At 46.1% G+C, this 21,622-nt stretch overlaps 1 protein-coding gene across 4 annotated transcripts in view; it reads right to left on the minus strand.

Moving 5' to 3' along the window:
* The window catches only part of brwd3 (bromodomain and WD repeat domain containing 3), a 142,513-nt gene that overhangs the window by 23,852 nt on the left and 97,039 nt on the right, over positions 1-21,622 (minus strand). For all 4 annotated transcript variants that reach the window (XM_038775729.1, XM_038775731.1, XM_038775730.1 and 1 more), the window contains 4 exons: positions 13,784-13,895; positions 6,020-6,081; positions 5,376-5,531; positions 5,083-5,203 (listed from right to left, as the gene is read on the minus strand). In XM_038775729.1, coding sequence (XP_038631657.1) covers positions 5,083-5,203; positions 5,376-5,531; positions 6,020-6,081; positions 13,784-13,895 — 451 coding nt within the window. The remainder of the gene's footprint in view (positions 1-5,082; positions 5,204-5,375; positions 5,532-6,019; positions 6,082-13,783; positions 13,896-21,622) is intronic.

Here is a 21,622-nt window from a genome sequence, read left to right on the forward strand (position 1 = left end):
TATAAAGCACGTAGAAACAGGGAAGAGAGGGTGGCTAGGCAACAGCTAGTTGATTCCATACTGGAAGTAGACCAGCGATTCTCCGAGGCTCCAACAGTAGAGCTTCTGGCAGAGAGGAAAAAGCTACAAATGGACTTTAGTCTGCTCTCCACGAGGAAAGCAGTGCACCAACTCCACCAGGCATGGGGGACCCTGTACAAACAAGGAGACAAAGCCAGCTGAGAAAACAAGCAGCCACGAACGAAACAGCACAAATTGACAAGGGCAAACTAATAGCGGAGCCGGAAAAGGTCAACGCACATTTGAGGCCTTCTACTGGGGACTGTGCACCTTCGAGACCCCCAAAGGAGACTTGAGGAAGAAGCAGTTCATCAATGGACTGGGCATGCTAGTCGTGGAGGAGAATAAGAAACGAAGGGGGGGGGGGGGGGTTGGGGGGCTGGAAGCACCATTGGAGCTGGGGGAAATCATGGAGAGCATTAACCCCATGCAGGCAGGGAAGGCGCCGGGACCAGATGGATTCCCGACGGACTTCTACAAAAGAATTTGCGGCTGCACTGGTCCCGCACCTGCAGGAGATGTTCACAGAAATGGTGGCGAGGGGCACCCTGCCGCCTATGCTAGCACAATCCTCAATCTCGCTGATACCCAACGAGGACAAAGATCCAACAGAATGCGGGTCCTACACACCCATCTTGCTGTTCAATGTAGACTTTAAAATACTGGCCAAAATCCGAGCCAGGCGACTGGTGAACTTCGTACCAGAGGTGGTGGGAGAAGACAAGCCGGGTTTTGTTAAGAGTAGGCAGCTAACGTCGAACATCAGGCGTGATAATAACCCCGTCCAGGGAGTGAACACCAGAGGTGATCATCTTCTTGGATGCAGAAAAGTGTCGAATGGAAGTACCTCATAGAGGTACTGGAGTGGTTCGGTCTTGGAGCAGGGTTCACCACCTGGATGAAACTCCTGTACAGCTCTCCCATGGTGAGCATGTGGACAAACATCACCAGCTCTAAATACATCCAACTGCACAAGGCAGGGCTGCCCACTGTATCCGCTGCTGTTCACTCTGGCAATCGAGGCACTAGCGATCGCGCTCAGAGCTGCAAAGAATTGGAAGGCGATCCAGAGGGCAGACAGAGAGCACAGAGTCTCGCTCTATGCAGATGATCTACTCCTCTGCAAATCGGACCCACAAAGCAGCGTGGATGGAATCAAGGAGCTCTTGAAAGATTTTGGAGCCTTCTCAGGCTACAAACGCAACCTGAGCAAAAGTGAAATCTTCACAGTGAAGGGGGAAGAGAAGAGGAGGAGGAGTGCCGGAGGGACCGCCATTTAAATAAGCCCAAAACAAATTCCTCTACCTGGGGATCCAAATCGTCCACAACTGGACACGGATCCACAAATGGAATCTGATCAGCCTGGTGAAGGACGTTAAAAAGGACCTGCAGAGGTGGGACACACTCCCACTCTCCCTGGCAGGGAGGGTTCCAGACGATCAAGATAAACGTACTGTCCAGGTTCCTCTTCCTGTTCAAATCCATACCGATCTACATCCGCAAGACCTTCTTTAACACAGTAGAAAAAATGATTTTGCCGTTATGGTGGGGATGTGGGGGGGGTGAAAAAGAGATATATATGTGTCTGTGTGAGGTGGGGGGGGCAGGGGGTGGAGATCTCCAGGAGTGCCCTGCAAAGAACAGGAAGCATTGGAGGCCGGACCCTCCCAAACCTGCAATATTACCACTGGGTGGCAACAGCGGAAAGAGTAACGGGATGGATAAAGGAACCCAAAGCCGAATGGGAGGGTCCCTGCACAGGTACGTCCCTCTGGGTCCTGGCCACGGCAGCGCTTCCATCCCCCCCCCGACCAGCACTCTACAAGTCCAGTGGTAATAGCCACGCTCCGGTCGAGGAACCAGCTAAGACAACACATCGGTCTGACCGAAATGTCCATCAAGTCCCCCAACTGCAAAAGGTGGAGACAGGACGGGAGGGACACTGAATGTTAGGGACTTCTACATGGACAATGGGCTGACAACACTCGAGGAACTAACAGAGAAGCTCCAACTGAATAGGGGTAACAAGCTATAATATATGCAAATTAAAAACTTCCTGCATAGGGTAACATCCTACGGGTGCCAAAACAATCATTATTATATGCACTATTAGACGTGGACAACTTGACGCGGGGGAATGGGGGTGGGGGGTGACTACTGGGGAAGCACGCTCTCCATTGTACAAGTCGAGAGAAAAATGAGAGGAAGAGCTAGGGTTTGAAATAGAGTGGGGATTCTGGAGCGAAGCACTGAACAGGGTCAACTCCACCTCGACAAGCGCAAGACTAAGCCTAATGCGGCTGAAAATGGTACATAAGCACACCTAACCTGAACCCGAATGAGCATGTTCTTTTTGGAGGTGGAGGACAAACGCGAACGGTGCCAGGGAGGCCCGGACAACCATGCCCACATGTTCTAGGCATGCCCCAGACTGATCGGGTTTTGGGATAGTCTTCATCGATGTCCCAAGGTTGTGGGGATGTGGTTGGAGCTGTGCCCGAACGTGGTAGTCTTCGGGGTATCAGAACATCCAGAACTCTTTATGTGAAGGAGGGTCGATGCCCTAGCTTTTGCCTCCCTAATCGGCCGCTGAAGAATCCTGCTTGGCTGGTGATTAGCAGCACCATCTAAAGCTGCGGGCTGGCTGGCCGACCTGTTGGAATTTCTCCAAGTGGAGAAAATCAAATTCACCATCCGGGGGCTCGGAAGAGCAGTTCCACAAGATGTGGAGGCCATTCACCAACTTGTTCCAGGACCTGTTTGCAGCCAGCCAATAGGCCAGGGTGAGTGGGGAGACCCTCAGAGTGACCACAGACACCAATGAAAAGGGAGAGGGAGAAAAATGGAGCAGGGGGGTGGGGGAAAGAGAGGAGACTAGGGAAGCACAGAATTCAACCACACCTCACACGGATTAATGTTTATAAATACAAGAAACTAAATAAGAACAACCTACCACAATGTCACATATGAATCACTATGCCACCCCAGTATGTACAGGACTGATGAACCAGCGAACAAAGAAAACACGCCAGATAGCACGAAGGGGAGAGGATCTTGGAAAAGTTGGGATTAGGAGGCTAATTCAAATGCTGGGCATTTGTAAATTGTAACTGATGTGTATAGATTTGCTTATGTTTATTTTGTTCTGCATGAAAAGAAAAAAAAACTCCAATAAAAATTTGTTCAAAAAAGGAGCAAAAGCATATGAAAGGGGAAAAATTGCCAGCAATGTTGGCCGAAGACAAAGATATTTTCCTCTCTGTTAAAACCAGAGTGACAAACACCATTGGAGGACATGGAAGGAGGAAAACATGGTCCGAGACCTGTCTACATGAATGAACATCCCCCTTTTGCACACAGTTAATCTCAGCTAAAAGAAAAATAATAATCTTTATTATTGTCACAAGTAGGCTTACATTAATTAATACTGCAATGAAGTTACTGTGAAAAGCCCCTAATCGGCACATTCTGTTCGGGTACACAGAGGGAGAATTCAGAACGTCCAAATTACCTAAAGTCTTTCAGGTCTCGTGGGAGGAAGCCGGAGCACCCCGAGAAAACCCACACAGACACGGGGAGAACGTGCAGACTTCACACAGTGTCCCATGCCGGGAATCGAACCTGGGACTCTGGAGCAACAGTGCTAACTGTACAATGCTCTTTTGAATGAAGTAGGGTGGGCAATAAAAAACATCAAATTTCATCATTCTCAATGACATCGCCACTGGCCTGCAAGTAGGTTTATTTAGCTCCAAATGGTACCTGGGTTAATAAGGAAGCAGAATAATTCTATATGATTGTGAAACTTGGATTATGTGACAATGACAATTCTTCGTGGCTGTGATTACTGATTAATAGTAATCACATCCTAGTGATTACTGATTAACAGTAATCACATCCTAGGGTGTGAGTAAAAGGACGGGTCATATATGTCTCGGTGCCTGAGGCAATCCGATTTATATATATGGAAATAGGTTGGTTGGAACATTTACATCGATTCTAGAAACCAAATATTTGGCATGAAGTCGATTGATGAAATAGCGTGGCCAAGAATTCTAATACTGTTGCTGAAATGTACATGTAGATTTATGTATTAACGTGGAGAAATACATTGCAGAAAATATTTATGAAGGGAATCGGTCTCGTCTTTCCCACATTGGATAATTGGGTGAATCTGTTTTGCATATGGAGTATACAATGAGGATTAAAATTAATTAAATCTATTTTAACTGGCAACAGATCAATGAATAAAACACAAGTTTGGTTTTGATAATCAGTTTCTGAAACTTGCATGTAACCAGATGAACAACGAGAAACGATATGAACTGCGGTGGAAAGCAAAAAAGACTGGAACCCTGAAATTACACCATACAAGAATAAATTAATTTTTCTACTAGAGAAGGGAATTCAGATGAAAATCTTGAGGCAGAAATTCATTCGGGAGGGGATGGCGGGTGAGATGCAAAACAGAGTGCACTGTCATATTGGCCAGGTATTCTACTCAGCAATTGATGCTTAACCTACTGACTGAAACAGAATCGAACATCAGGCACCGAGTATAATGTGCGGCTATTTCCATATCTCCTGTTTTGCACTACTGCTAGAGACAAATTTCCACCCCTTAAATGTTTTGTCTGCTCACATTTCACAGCATAACTTCAGCACATGGGTGCTTACATTCAGAAATTTAAACACTCTAGTTAGTGCACTGGACTTGTATCCAGTGTCTTAAATTCACTTTCCACCCGAGTTAAAAATGCACCTGAAACAGAATTCAATAAACTTTATAATTTGTTCATTAATGTCCTTCAGATAAGAAATCTACTACCCTACTCAGTTGGGATTACACATGATTCTAGTCCCACACTACATGTTGGAATCTTTAACACCATTGGAAGTTGTTCCAATTGTTAAAAAAAAACAACAGTTCTCACCATCGCCTTCTCATGGTAATTAGGAATGGGCAACAAATGCAAAAGAACTGAAGCAAATTCTATTTCTGAAGCGGAAATGAAAACTCACCGATAAAACCTGTTTTCCAATTTCTTCATGATGGTGCTTAGGTCTGTTGGATATGCAACCACAGTGCAATACAGCGGGTAGGCACAGAGATCCACAGGAGCACAAAATGCTACAGCCATTTCTGTCAAATAAATTAAAATTTCTACACTTACTGTTTGTTCAGTTGCTACAAAATAAGCTTTTAATCTTTCTGAAGTATGACAACATGTGATTGAAAATGGAATTTCAAACTTCTCTACACAATAGATGGGGTTCATGATTTGAATTAAATTTAAACATCATTCAACAATTACCAAGTGTAAGCAGCTGCTTGATTCCCTGAATGATACGTTTGTGTTCTTCATCTGCGGAGCCGGATCCCCATTCACCCTCCTGAGGTTTATATAACAAGTCTTCAAGCTCCTCTGGAGTGACAGGAACACTGGCACCAATGTCAGCAGGGTAGGCAGCTGAAAAAGCACACATTGTAGATGTCAAAAAAGTAGTTGTTTTCTATATTTTAAAAAATGCTTATCCCCTTGGATTCCATCAAACAGATTTTCACTCCTTTATAATCATATTAGTAAGCTGCAGTAAAGGTATACTAAATTGCGGTTTTGCAATGATTGCAAGTTCATCTGATTTGTAAGACAATAAGCTTGAAATAGCCAAACTGCTGTGGCATCATAATTCAATCTGATTTGGATTGCAACTGCGAATTTCAAATCTTTGTTATGTGCGAAAACATTATACAACTCTACAACTCTATTATACAGCTCCTACAACTTTATTTTCCTGCAATTCCAAACTGCACATAACAGGGGGAAATTACAAAAATTTATTAAAACACATTTTTATCAGATATACAAAGTAGTGCAGGGATACCATGTACAATTAATGCTATTGCTTTATATATATTTTCAACACTGTACTGTCGAAATTAATTTAAATGTCCTACCATTGTCAGGAATTCGTTCCATGTCCCATGGGCTCATCTTCTCCAACTCATTATTATCCCAGCTATAAATACAACAGAACAATTAAAAAAAGTTATAACATGCAACTCAGAGCTTTAAATGATGTGCACAATCACATCATAGTTTAAAAGAGGTGCATCAGAACTAACTGATACTAAGTGAAGGTTGTTCAAGCGGTGCCATATTGACTCAGCTATTTAAAAAAAATATTTCATTCAAGGCATTTTCATATAAACAAATAAAAGCAAAACTAAACATTAGAAACAACCAGCAACCACTCCTCCCCCACCCTGTCTGCCCCATTTTAACCCCTTTGGCTGACCCCTCAAACCCCCTTAAAGAAATGAATAAACGATTTTCACATCAGAGTAAACCCACCCACCGACTCCCTCAAGACAAACTTGACCTTCTCCCCCTCAAAAAACCTACTCCTCTGTATGTGCCCTATGTACTACTTTAAACTGAATGAGGCTTACCCTCACACTGACGAGGATGCATTCACCCTCCACAGGGCCTCTGCCCATGTCCTGGCATCCACCTCCCCCCTCCTCCTCCCACCTGCATTTTATATTCCCCACAAGTCCCTCTCCCAGTCCATCAGCTCTTTGTAGACCCGAGACACCTTCCCAACCACATCTCTAGTGAAGCTGTGTCCTTCAACCCCAGGGGTGGCAGCCCAGAAAAGGACGGCACCTCACTCTTTATAAAATTCTGGACCTAAAACCGTCCTCCTCTTGTGCAGCTCGCACTTTTCATCCAGGTTTTCCAACCTCTCAAATTTACCCCCTATGAACATCCAACTCTTCCATCACAACCCATTTCCTAATCATAGTCATATTCACCTCCCAGTAGTATTCACCATGTTCAACAGCACCAGCAACCTCACCGCCCCCACCTCGCTCCCACACAAGGAAAATCCACCTAACCCATGGAGTCTTCCACCCCCACAAAAACCCTGAGATCAGCACATTAACCTTCTTGAAAATGACTTGAGGACGAAAATTGAAACACGAACAGAAACTTGACAGCACCGTCATTTTTACTGTCAACACCCACCCCGCCAACAACAGCGGCAGCAAATCCCACTTCTTGAAATCCACTTTCATCTGCTCCACCAGCCGAGCCAAGTTCAACTTTTTTGTACAGCTGTGCCCAACCCCGAGTCACCTGGATGCCCAAGTATCTATAGCTCGCCCCCACTATCCTGAACGTAGCTCCCCTAATATCCTCTCCTGCCCTCTTGTCTTAATCTGGAACACCTGACTCTTTTCCTTAGTCAATTTGCACCCAGAGAACAAACTAAAACTGCCCAACGGGTCTGAGATATACAACAAGTCATCTGAATAAAATTAGACCCTCTGCCCGACCCTCCCCCCAGCAGTCCCTCGATGCCCGAAGCACCATTGGCAGCGGCTCTATCACCCCTGCCTCGTCCCCCGATGCAGCCCAAAATATCCCAAACTCACTCAGTTCTTCCGTACACTTGTACAGTAACCGGAAACAGTCCACAAACCTGTGCCCGAACTGCCCCAACACCTCCAACAGATACTCCCACGCCACCCAATTGAATGTCTTCTCTGTGTCCGTCGCATCCACTACCCCCACCTCCTGCCCATAGGCATCATGATTGCATTAAGCAGCCTCCTCACATTCGCCGGCAACTGCCTCCCTTCACAAACCCAGTTTGGTCCTCGTATAGCGCCCCCAGAACCCAGTCCTCGATTCGCGACGTCAACACCTTCGCCAACAACTTGCCGCCTACATTCAGTAACTATATCGGGCGGTATGAACCACATTGCTCCAGGTTAATGTCCTTTTTTAATATCAGGAAGATGGACGTCTCCGACAATGTCGGGGGGGAAGTTCCCTCCTCTATCTTGCTTCATTAAACGCCCTCACCAGCAATGGCCCCAGGTCTGCCTCAAACGTCATTTAAAACTCCACTGGAACCTGTCCGGTTCTGGGGCCTTCCCTGCCTCCATCTCCCCCAGACTGTCCATCACCTCCCTCAACCCAATTGGCCACCAATCCGTGCACCAGCCCCATCTCTATCTTGGGAAACTCCAGCCCGTGCAAAACCTACCGCAACCCCTCCCTCCCAGGCTGGGGGTCCGACTCGCATAGCCTTCTGTAGAACATCTCAAACACGCCATTCACCCCCTCCGGGTCAATCACCACCTTACCTTTGTCATCCCTTACTCGGCCAGTCTCCCTCGCCACCTCTTGCTTCCTCAATGCCTTCTCCCAGTATTCATGTACTGCTCCTATGGCCCTCTATAGCTGCCCCACCATTTTCCCCATAGACACTAACCCAAACTCCATCTGGAGCCTCTGCCTTTCCTTCAACAGCACTGCTTCCAGGGCCTCAATGACAGCTACCAGTCTTGCCATCTCCGCCCACTCTGCTTTCTCCCTGCGTGCCCGAATTGAGATCCATTCCTCCCTAACCACTGCCTTGAACGCTTTCCACAGCGCGGTGGCTCCATCACCCTATTAAAATCCCCCCCACCCCCCATAATCAACCGGTGCGAGTTAAAGTCAGGAATCTTCCCTAACAGCCACCTCGGAAAATCTACATCATCCCTATTTGGGCCATAAGCGTTTACCAAAGCCACAAAGCAACCCCTCCAACTTTCCACTCACCCCCCACCTTCCTTAACTGCCACAATGTTCCCCACCTCGAACACCACCCGTTTATTCACCAACACCGCCACCCCCCTCGTCTTCATATCCAGTCCGGAGTGAAACACCTGCCCCATCCATCCCTTTCTCAGCCTCGTCTTCAGGTGCATCTCCTGCAAAAAAGGCCACATCCGTCTTCAGAGCTCTCAAGTGTGCGAACACATATTACTGTTTCACCGGCCCATTCAGCCCCCTCATGTTCCACGAACCAAACCCATCCCCTCCACACCTATCTCCTGACAAATCCCCACTTCATTCCCGTTAACTACCCCACCCAGCTAGCATGGCCCTCTCCCAAGGCCTCCAACCTCCCACAGCAGCCCTTCTCTCCTCCCCCCCTCTCCTCCCCCCCCTCACCAAACATACATCTCTTAAACACCCATAAAGAGCAATAAAAGATGCACTTACCCTCTGCTCCCCATGAGAAAACCTGCCCTCCAGTAAACCCGCCATCAAAAACTTTTAACAAAAACACACACACTCCTCCAAAGTTCAATGTCCTCCCTCTCCTCCCAGTCCATTATCCCTCAAACTCCATCATCTCCTCTGGTGTACCAAAATAATACACTCACTTCTAGAAAGGCGGGTCGGATACAATACTCCGAACTTCACCCCCCTTTTCAACAGGGAGCCTTGAACCCAGATATCACCTTCACCAGTTCTGCTCCCAGGTCTCGATCCACCCGCAGCTGTTCCCTTCCCAGATATATTTCTTGGTATGCCTCGCCCATCAAAGAATTTTCTCCTTGTCCCGAAAGCGTTGAAAGCACACCATCATCGCCCTCAGCCGACCTCCAGGGGCCGGCCAAAGGCCCCCTCTCCCATCAGCTTCTCGAGAATCTTAGCCAAGTACCTCCCCACCTTCGGTGCAGTCGGGCATCTCCACGGTCCTACAGTTTTGTTGTCTGGAGCGATTCTCCAGATCCTCCACCCTCAGCCTCTTTTGGGTCTCCTCCATCATTCCCACCTCAGCCACCAACTAGGCCAAATGCTCCTCATGCTCCCCCACCACATTTCTAGATCGGCCGGCCCCGGGACTCCAGCCTCTGCTCTACTCTCTCGATCCCTGACTTGAAATTGGTTCCACCACCTTGGCTAGGTCTTCCAGGGCCTCTTTCCCTACTGGCAAAACTTTACATTAAGGAACTCTAATCGCTGCTCCATTGTCCGATGGGCAGGCAGAGCAGACCCTTGCCCTTCGCCATCTTTTGCTGTGGCGTACCACGGAAACCCTCCTGCTCCAATAGTTCTTTGCTCTTGCCCCGCTCCTAGTCCGTGGATCCATCCATCAGTCACACCAGGGAGTAAAGCCTTCCGCAGGCACTCCTGCAACTCTTTCACTCCAATACTTCGCCCTACAGGCAGGGAAAAGATGGAAAACATCCGCTTTGAGTGGGAGCCACCAAATGTGTGACCGCTCACTCCATAACTTCACTTCCGGAAGTCCCGTGACTCAGCTATCAACAATCACCTCCAGGTCAGAGGGCTGTGGATTCAATCCCTGCTCCAGATTTGACTACGTAACTTAGGTCAACAGGACATCAGAGGCGCATTCAAACCCTCCATCACTGATGAACAATGGCAGCAGTGCTTACCATCTAAAAGATGCACTGCAGTAACTCGCCAAAGTTCCTTAAACAGGACCTTCCAAACCCACAACCACAGAAGGATAAGGGAAGCAGATACCTGGGAACCCCACCACCTGGAGGTTCCCCTTCTAGTCACTCACCACCCCAACATCGCTGTTCCTTCAGTCGCTGGAGCAAAATCCCATCCCTAGCAGCACGGTGGGTGTGGGTGTACCTCATGGACTGCAGCGGTTCGAGAAGGCCGCTCACCACCACCTTCTAATAATAATAATCGCTTATTGTTACAAGGCTTCAATGAAGTTACTGTGGAAAGCCCCTAGTCGCCACATTCCGGCACCTGTTCGGGGAGGCCGATACGGGAATTGAAGCCGTGCCGCTGGCATTGTTCTGCATTAAAAGTCAGCTGTTTAGCCCACTGTGCTAAACCAGTTCCTGTAGGGCAACTGGGGATGGGCAATAAATGCTGGCCTAACCAGCAACGCACACATCCCAAAATTAATTAAAACGAAAGGGGCCAATGTTTATATGAAACTTTAGTTTAAGCAGAGACCAAATTCCTATATCTCTTGACTCAGGATAAGTTGCCATGGCACCATACAACAGAACAGGTTGTTCAGCAGGTACCCTAGCCACTATTCAGCACGAGCAAAATGCTAACTGGTCATTCATCTTGCCTCTTACAAAGTGTATGCTGGAATTGCTTATAAACCAGTCACAAAATATCAAAGATTTAATAAGGTTCTACATAAGTTAAAGTTTTCTCTTTCTTCACTGATGTATATATGTAACAGATGCATTTTCTTTTTTTCAATTAGCTGATAGCTTTATTGAATACCATTTCTTATTGTGTTACTCCTAAAAACAACCTCAAATGGTATGCATATACAGTCAACATAATTCACTTAATCCTGTCCAGCAGTTGAAACGAACAGTGCTATGAAACTGGTACCCGGGATCAAAGTTTTGCTGGGTCCCAACGAGTGGCCAAAGCTTCCCAATTGTATCTCCAGTGAATCCAGAACTACCAGGCAAAAACAAATCTGGAGCTAGCCCTCATAGGTTATTGATATTGATTGACTGGGTTCACTGGTGTCACACTTTGGGTCAACCAGGAGATGAGTAGCTGAATACTGTTCTGGTCAGCTGCCGGAGACTTTTACCAAGAATTCATCACTCAATACTGCTGCTACAACATCCCACCATCCTGTAACTAACCGCACACCATTTATATATTGACTGGATACAGCATAAGCACAGGTGAGTAGCTTCAGGAATAGATGGACACATTAAAAATGACACATTACTGTTGAAAAACAAAAGGGGGAGATTGTTAATCTATATTATTAAATTGCCTTTTACCTTTGTTGTATTTATAGTAGATTTTAAGCTTGGTTAATTTTTGGGTACCTATGTACTTTGAATCTCTTATTTGCCATTAAGTAATTAAGACATTAACTGAGTTACAAATTTATTAACACATTTCTAATTTTAAAATTCTTCTCACATGCGAAAAATAGGGAATGAGAACAAATACAGTACAGGAGGAGGCCATTTGGCTATCATATCTGTTCAGACAGCCTGCAAGAACTCAACTAGTCCCACTCACCAGCACTCTCCTCTGTAGTTGTGCAAATCTTTTAAGATGATTATCCAATTCCTTCTTAAAAACCATTCAACCCACTTTGTATCCACGCTGCTAGCGCCCCTTTATTCTAAGAACATGAACTTTGCTGACAAGCATGTTGTGGGACTTCATTACTGTTCCTTTTGGAAGTCCATGCACATCACAACAACATTACCCTAATTAATCCTAGTTTTTTTTTGATAAGTCAATTTTTTGCCCACCCAGTGCATTAACAATTTCCTCTTTTTTATGACTGTAGCAGCATCTTCTACCTTGCTGAGGGCAGATACAAAGTGCTCAACCATGAACCTCAGTCTTGCCTTCAGCCTCCATGCATAGGTCTCTTCTTTGGTGCCTTGCTGACCAACTCCACCCTTTATTACTTGTATGCCTATAGCAGATTTTGGATTCCTTTTATATTGGCTGCCAGCCACTCTCATACTTTTTCCACTTCTTTTTTCAATGTTCTGGATTCAGCATGGTTCTTATCAACTGACATTTGTCATATGCACCCTAATTTTAGTCATGGTCAGAGTTTTATAGCACAGCTGGATTAAATAGATCTTACTTTACCCCCTTGTAGGAATGTATTTCAACTATGCCCAAACAAACTCCTCTTTAGAGGCAGCCCAGTATTCTGCTAACCTTCCCATTCTAATTTACCTGGAACAAATATGTTCTCACAACACTGAAATTAATTGGGAGAGGACCTATTATTTATACTTTGGATTACTCCTTGTCCTTTTCCATAATAGCTGAAACCTTATAATAGTATGATTACTGCCCCCAAGTACTGACCACAGATCCATCTGGGGCCACACCCCGTTTCTATTTTATCCCGCTGGCAGGATGCTCCGTTACGCCTGCTGGTCAATGGGGTTTCCCATTGTGGGGCAGCCCCACGCTGTCGGGAAACCCCTGGGCTGCCAGCTAAGAGTAGTATCCCGCCGGTGGAGAATCCAGCCCGATTTCCTAGAACTCGATCTAGTAATGCTTCATTCCTCTTTGGACCAGAAACATACTGAACTAAAACACTCTCCTGAAAACACTTCAGAACCTATTCCCTTTCTCACCTGCTTACAGTATTAACAATCTATATTGGGATAATTAAAGCTCTTTACAGCTACTACATAGTTTTTGTACTTCTCTAATCTCCTTGAAAATTTGCTTCTCTATATCTTTTTCCCCACAGTGGCCTGTAGAAGATATCCAGCAATGCATTGGTACCTCTAATGTTTCTTAGCTCAACCAAATGGAGCCTCTCCTTATCCCCTCCAGGACATCCTCCTCTCTAGCAATGAGCAACCTCAGAGATCTCAATTAATTTAAAACAAAATTGTTGAGTTGTAAATGAGACGTAAATGAGACTATCTGAAATCTTTTCAAGTGCTCTTAGTTTTAATCCCTATCAGCCATCACAAAATTATTTTACTTTGCATTAAAAAATTCTTACTCCCTGCAGTAGCAGATAAAATATTAAATTCCCCACAGGGAGTTCAGTTCCCCACTTGTTATTTTCTGCTTAAATAATAAAATGCTTCAATTATTAAATAAATAATTTTATTTTTAAAAAGGAATGAAAATATTCTATTTGTAACACAGGCATTTTGAACAAAGGGGAAGTTGGGGAGTAAGACAGAAGTCAATAGCAAGTGGGAAGTCAACCAATAAGAGGGTGCCAGAGGAGCACTGCAATCTATTTGAAAGTGCTGGATATCTGGAGTAGACAGAATACATACCCTCATAAATAAATCATTCTATGAATAGCATTCCACTCCATCTCAATCAAATTGAATGTAATAACATCTATGCAAGTTATTAACAACATCCAAAAGATAAGAGTTCCTCACCAAACATTGTAACATTGGAATAAACTGTCAGGATATTCAAGCTGAAAGGGATGCTGAGTCTGTACTGATCCAAACCACCAGGCATCGTCTATTATACTGCGAAACTTGTCTCCTGGCAAAACAGTAACAAAACTATTTTTTAAAAAATCCCTGAGTACTCAATTTAGATTGCAACATAGCCTCCACCTGATTTTTTTTTTCATTTCTTTGTAACTGCTGGAAGTCTGCAGCACTACACAGTTTTAATAGTTCACTGCAATCATATATTGAAGTAGCAAAACTATTATTAGATAGCTGTGCAGGTAAATGCAGAAACTATAATGCGATGGAAGGAAGTTACAATTTACATTCATTATGAAGCATGCTGAGCGAGGAAAATCATTATTGGTCTGAACACTAGAAATGCAAAGATTCACCACAATAAATTGCTGCACTTCTTACGCAATGCCAAACAAATGAACACAAAATAACCTTCAGTACAGGTACGGTATCTCAAATCAGCTATTTGAAAACTGTTGACGTTTTACTGGCACTAGCTCCTTTTGGCTAAGATGAGCGTGAGGTCAGGTGTAATGCCTGGATCTGGTATGACAAAGGGTCATCTGGACTGGAAACGTTAGCTTTTTTCTCCCTACAGATGCTGCCAGACCTACTGAGATTTTCCAGCATTTTCGCTCTGGTATGTCTCTCTTGTGGGGACCATGAATTGGATTCAATTTGAATTGTTTTTTGGAGCAGGCAAGGAGCTGGATTGAGCTCTGGCTTTGTAACTTTGATAAAGTAATAAAGAAAAAAACTAGCAACTTTGCACATCTCTCTTCTCCCACAATCTGAACGACCCTTAACCCAGCCTGAACTATTCAACCCAATACTGCAAGATCCAGTCCCGAGGTTGCTTGTTTTGAGACACTGTACCTGCATTTTAAGAACATTATCTGCTTTCTTAGGTCCAACACCGAATACATACTTAACTCTGTTATTTCTAGCTTGTTATTTATATGCTCACACACCAGTTTTAAAGCTCAATTACCTCCCCAATCAATTATTGCATCCTTGTTCAAAATTCACCACCACTGCCTCCAAATACAAGCTTGCTGCAGGCTTTTTCAGCAGTTATGATGTTAAAACATTAATAAGGATTCTGAAATGTCAGGAACCGCTCTTACAAAATAATCCTAAACTAAAATTCTGAAACAACTGCGATTAGAAAACAAAACAAATCCTCTCAGAATCCTCCTAGTTTCATTTTATTCATTTATGGGATGAGGTGTCGCTGGTTAGGCCAATATTTATTGCCCAACCTTAATTGCCCTCAAGATGGTGGTGAGCTGCCTTCTTGAACCACTGCAGTCCCTGTAGCGTAGGTACACCCATACAGTGCCATGAGGCAGGGAGTTCCAGGATTTTGACCCAGTGACAGTGAAGGTATGATGATATATTTGCAAAACATGATGGTGAACGACTTGGGAGGGAAATTTCCAGGTGGTGGAGTTCTTGGAAGGTGCTGTGAATGGAGCTGTGATGAGCTTCTTTATCTTGTAGATGTTGTTCAACAGTGATGGAGGCTGTGAATGTTTGTGGTAGGGGTGCCAAACAGGCTGCTGGTGTTGAGCTTAGAGTGTTGTTGGAGCCGTACTAATCCAGGCAAGTGGGGAGTATTCCATCACACACCTGATTTGCACCTTATAAATGGTGGACAAGCTTTGGGGAGTCAGGTGGTGAGTTACTCGCTGCAGGATTCGTCACATCTGATCTACTCATAGCCACCGCATATAAAAATATATATGGTCAGTCCAGTTCAGTTTCTGGCCAATGATAACCCCCTCCCCTCCCCACCCCCATGCAAGATGTCGGTAATGGGGGATTCAACAATGATAATGCCACCGAATGTCAAGGGCAAATGATTTATTCTCTCTTGTTGATGATGATCATTACCTGTGTGGCACAAATGTTACTTGTCACTTGTCAGCCCAACCCAGGATCTTGTACAGGTCTTGGACGTGGACTGTTTCAATAACCAAGCTGTTGCAAACGGTGCTGATCATCAGTAAATATCCCCACTTCTGGCCCCATGGTGGAAGGAGGATCAGTGAAGCAACAGTTGAAGGTTGCTGGGTCTCGGACACTACCTTGAGGAACAGAGATGATGGACTTCCAACCACCACAACCATTTTCCTTTGTGCCAGTATGACTTCAACCAGCAGAGGATTTTCCCCCAATTCTCATCGACTCAAGTTTTGTGAGGGCCTTACTCGGTCAAATGCTGCCTTGACGTCAAGGGCAGTCACTCTCACCTCACATCTGGAATTCAGCTCTATTGCCCATGTTTGAACCAAGGGTGTAATGAAGTCAGGAGCTGAATGACCTTGGCAGAATCCAAACTGAGCACCAGTAAGCAGGTTGTTGCTAAGCAAGTGCCACTTGATGGCCTCTTTCATCACTTTACTGATCAAAGAATTCTCTACAGTGCAGGAGGCCTTCGACCCACCAAGTCTGCATCCACCCTCAAAGTCACCCTACGTAGGCCGAATCCCCCATCCTATCCCTCTAACTCCACCGAGGAGCTATTTAGCATAACCAATCCACCTAACTTGCACGTCTTGGGACTGTGGGATAAACCGGAGCACCCGGAGGGAACACACGCAGACATGGGACGAATCCACATGCACCCAAGATTGGAATTGGACCCAGATCTGTGGCGCTGCGAGGAAGCTGTGCTAACTACTGTGCCATTGTTCCACCCTGATGATTGAGCGCAGATGGAGGGAGTGGCAATTGGTCAATTTGACCTGTTGTGTGTACATACCAGGGAAATTTTCCCACAGTGCTGGGTAGATACCAGTGTAGTAGCTGCATCGGATAGATCATAGAATTTACAGTGCAGGAGGCCATTCGGCCCATCGAGTCTGCACCGGCTCCTGGAAAGAGCACCCTACCCAAGGTTAACACCTCCACCCTAACCCCATAACCCCACCCAACACTAAGGGCAATTTTGAACACTAAGGGCAATTTATCATGTCTAATCCACCTAACTTGCACATCTTTGGACTGTGGGAGGAAACCGGAGCACCCGGAGGAAACCCACGCACACACGGGGAGGAAGTGCAGACTCCGCACAGACAGTGACCCAAGCCGGAATTTAACCTGGGACCCTGGAGCTGTGAAGCGATTGTGCTATCCACAATGCTACCGTGCTGCCCACAAAAAAGGATGTGCGCCAAGTTCCAGAGTGCACGTCTTCAGTACTTTTACTGGAATATTGTCAGGGCCTTTGCAGCATCCAATGTCTTTAATTGTTATCACATGGAGGGAATCGAACTGGCTGAATACTGGAATCTGTGATACTGGCATCCAATTAATGGTTTAATTCATGACTGGATGTGGCAGGATTTAGATCTTAGTTATGATCCGTTGGTTGTGGAATTACTTAGTTCTTTCTATCACTTGCTGAGTTTCACTCAAATGATCCTGCGTTCGTTCAACCAGGTTGACACCTCATTTTTAGATATGCATGGTATTGCTCCTGGCATGCCCTCTTGTGCTTTTTACGGAATCAGGGTTGATTTCTTGTCTTGGTGATAATGGTAGAGGTGGGGAGATGCCGAGCTGTGGAGTATAATTCTGCTGCTGCTGCTCCACAGTGCCTCATGGACATCCAGTCTCAAGTTGCTAGATCTGTTCAAGGTCTATCGCATTTAGCATGGCAGTAGTGCCACACAACATGATGGAGAGTATCCTCAAAGTGAAAATTGTACTTCATCTTCACAAGGAATGTGAAATGGTCACTCCTCCCCAAACAGGCATGTACGGGTGCATCTGCAGCAGGCAGGTTGGTGAGGATGAGGTAAAGTATATTTTTCTCTCTTGTTGGTTCTCTCATCACCTGTCGCAGACCCAGTCTAGCAGCTATGTCCTTTAGGACCTGGCCAGCTTGGATGTGGTGGTGCGACCGAGTCACTCTTGGTGATGGACACTGAAGTCCCCCACCCAGAGTACATTCTGCACCCTCGTCGCCCTCGATGTTTCCTCCAAGTGTTGTTTGGTATCATATTTGTATTATAATGATCTTGTTAAAGCACCTTGGGATATTATATTTATACAGCACCTTTACCATAAAAGTCATTTATGTTAGCAGACACTTCCAAGCTCTCAGCCTTACTTCCTGTGTCATGCTAAAAAATTCATATTAGAAAAAGGAAGGCTGGATTTAATAATAGCCTGTCACTCCAGGGACCATGGCAGCAAGGCCCACTTATCACAGGAGGGGCCCCGCATCAGTCTACTGGTGGCAGGAAAACGTACCCTGATCAAGTTGAAGGGCATAGGGAATAGATGCAGGATTTCTGGCTGGTGTAATGATGTCAATTAGGCTTATTAATGAGCCAATTGGCATGCATTATTCCTGAAGTTACGCAGGTCGCCATACTATCCCAAGACCTCGGAAGGCCGCTCAGCAAATCCTCTTGGCGGTGGTTATGGTCCTTAATTATCAGGTACTCTGTGCCTAACCGAGGGCTCTGGCATTGGCAAGGGGAGGCCACTGAAAGCCACCATTTCTACTGCCGACAATGGACCGCTGTCAACCTCTGGTGGCCAGTAAACAGCTCTTATCATGAGGAATGCCCCACGGTAGCCAATTGGGCTCCCCGCTGGTTCTCCAATTGTGGATGAGACTGTCATCAGTCCCACAAAATCCAGTCTGCTATGCCAACTTTCACTAGTTACTTTGTTCTACCAAATCATTCAAAATATTTCTGAAAAAGCGTTTCTCATTTCTTCGATTTCTAACATCGAAATATGGTCTTAATGATTATACATTTTACAATAACTTAAATTGTCAACTGTATTTTAAATATGTTTTAGTATCTTCATTAAAGCTTTTAATTGAAGAAACCAAGCTTCTCCCAAAAGCTGAGTTTTCAACTTTATATTTATTGTCCACAACTATAGGTCCTACATTGGCATGTAGTCTATGCACCATTCTCCAGAATGTATCAGTATTAAAAAAAATTACATTTAGTGTTCTTTTACTTCTTTCCTCTTTACCCCATCTAAACCTCTTACTCTATTATCATACCTCCTTTCACTTATCTCCTCAGATACTTAGTCATCCTGATTTCCTATCCTCAACCCATCTAAAATCCAACATTCTTGCTCTCTTGCTGCTGTCTCAGGCTTCACTCACACATGATATGGAGATGCCGGCGTTGGACTGGGGTGAGCACAGTAAGTAGTCTTACAACACCAGGTTAAAGTCCAACAGGTTTATTTCAAACACGAGCTTTCGGAGCACTGCTCCTTCCTCAGGTGAATGGAGCGGTATGTTCCAGAAACATTTATGTAGACAAAGTCAGAGGTGCCAGACAATGCTTGGAATGCGAGCATTTGCGGGTAATCAAATCATTACAGATCCAGAGATAGGGGGTGATCCCAGGTTAAAGAGGTGTGAATTGTCTCAAGCCAGGACAGTTGGTAGGATTGCTCGCAAAAAGCCTAGAACATCTTTCTCTAGTATGTCTCCTATATCCCCATAACTCCGAAGTTCACCTTGTCCATGAGGCCCACCTCTTGCTTCCTCTATACTGTCAACTAAACTCCTAACTATCAACTTCACTTCTCCACCCCATGCATTAACAGTTTTCTCCAGGCACTGTGCTCCTCTCCTTTAAATTACTGTTACCACCCCCTTTTCTCAATAAGCCAACACCACTATCGGATCAAGCGTTTGGTCATCTGACTATTAATGAAATTAATATTTGTAATTTCATAGGAAGTTACATATTAATATGCCATGCCTGGCACATCCCCTCCCACCAGTGCCCACATGCCCCTTCTCCTACCCCTTTGTCAACAGACACCAGGAAGCAAACTTTCACTGCTCCAAGATCAAGACCCCAAGATCCAAACGACAAGATCCCCTCCAAATTTACAATTCAAACACAGACAGTTGATTCTCTGTCCTGAGGCTAAGTGTTGACCCCAGGGCACAATTCCTGGACTCCCATGACAAAACTGGTGGCGCACCTGGACTGATTCAGTGACTCAGGGGCTAGCACCAGCGCCACGTAGAACACAATCGATTCCAACGAGAAAAAAAGTGTGTCGGATGTGCCGGGTACATGATTGGCACTCAGGAGTCTGACAAGATGCAGCCGCATATATGCATTTCACTCTCTACACAACATCCCAGCCAACAAGATTGTAGCAAGAGGCACGGCTCCGCAGTTAACAGACGTGGAACTGGAGACCTAGAATCATAGAATTTACAGAGCAGAAGGAGGCCATTCAGCCCATTGAGTCTGCACTGGCTCTTGGAAGAGAACCCTACTTACTGAAGCCCACAACTCCACCCTATCCCCGTAACCCCATCTAACCCAAGGGCAATTTAGCATGGCCAATCCACCTAACCTGCACATCTTTGGACTGTGGGAGGAAACCGGAGCACCCGGAGGAAACCCACGCAGATACTGGGAGAACGTGCAGACTCCACAGACAGTGACCCAAGCCGGGAATCGTACCTGGGACCCTGGAACTGTGAAGCAACCGTGCTAACCACTGTGATATCGTACCGTGGAGGAGAAGCGGGCGAACCCACACAGAATCACCAAATTACTACAGAGCTGAAGAGGCCTTTCGGCCCTTCGAGTACCATAGGAGCAAGGGAAGACTGGAGGGGGACCACTGGACTTACTGCCCCTCACAGCAGCAGAGCGGAGAGCACTGGACTTGGTCGGCAGGCGGAGAGGAAGTGAGTCCCAACTGAGATGCAGTTCCCTATGGCACTGCAAGAGGGTGTGGGGAACAGCCAGAGACACACTCTCCCCACCTCCGCTACCCCAGGGTTCGATGGGACCATGTGCTGGAATGGTCAGCTTGCATGCAGGGATTACCTAGGTGAACAGTGGATAGTGCTACCATGGGCAGGAGCCAGATGTTGTCAACAGATGCGGTGCCAGAGCTCACCCCAGAGCAGGTTGGCATCATCTTCCATACCCGGTTATTGCCACACCCTGTAGTGCGCGGGGATACATCACGGAGTAGGTTGCAGGCAGAGGGGTATGTGGTATGCGGTGTCCGTACCACTGCCTAGTTCTCGTGTTCTCATTTTCCCTCGCTCGCTCTCGTCCCCCTGGCAGTCTGTGGACCTGGGTACGATCAGAGTTTGCAGCCTCCCTTACCTGCCTGGGCCCCATGTCCTGGCCATCTTCCTCGTCAGGTGAGGATTGACGTTCATCCTCCTCCAGTATGTCTTCCTTCTGCTGCCCTAGGATGTGGAGAATGCAGCAGGCCTCCCTGAGCTAAACTGGAGGGCTCCAGAGCGGAACCACATCTTCAGGGTGCTGAGGCACCGTTCGATCACGCACCTGGGAGTCGTCGTAGCAGGTCTCCCCATCTGTCTGTGGCCTCTGAGTAGGAACCATCAGCCATGATCACAGCGAATAACTCCCATCGCCCATGAACCAACACCACCCCCCTCACCTCCGAAGGGGTCATGCACACTGCTCAGTTATCGGGCACAGATGTTTATGATGTGCATCTGATGGTCACACCAGCTGCACATGCACCGAGTGGAACCGACGTGAAGATCACCCCGTCATCTGCAGGTGCTTGCAGGGTGACATGCATCCCATCGATCACCCCCTGGACCCAGGGCATCTTGGCAATGGCAGCGAACCTTGCTGCCCAGGCATCCTGGTAGGCTTGGTCCACATTGAAATGGATGTACTGTGCCGACTGGGCATATTGGGCCTCCGTGACGGTGCGAATACACCTGTGCACTGAGATTCCACCGGGAGTGGGTGTCATTCCCCATTCCCCCGCAGTGCCAGGTGCACCATG

The sequence above is a fragment of the Scyliorhinus canicula genome, chromosome 17, assembly GCF_902713615.1.
Source record: "Scyliorhinus canicula chromosome 17, sScyCan1.1, whole genome shotgun sequence".
NCBI classification, from domain to species: domain Eukaryota; kingdom Metazoa; phylum Chordata; class Chondrichthyes; order Carcharhiniformes; family Scyliorhinidae; genus Scyliorhinus; species Scyliorhinus canicula.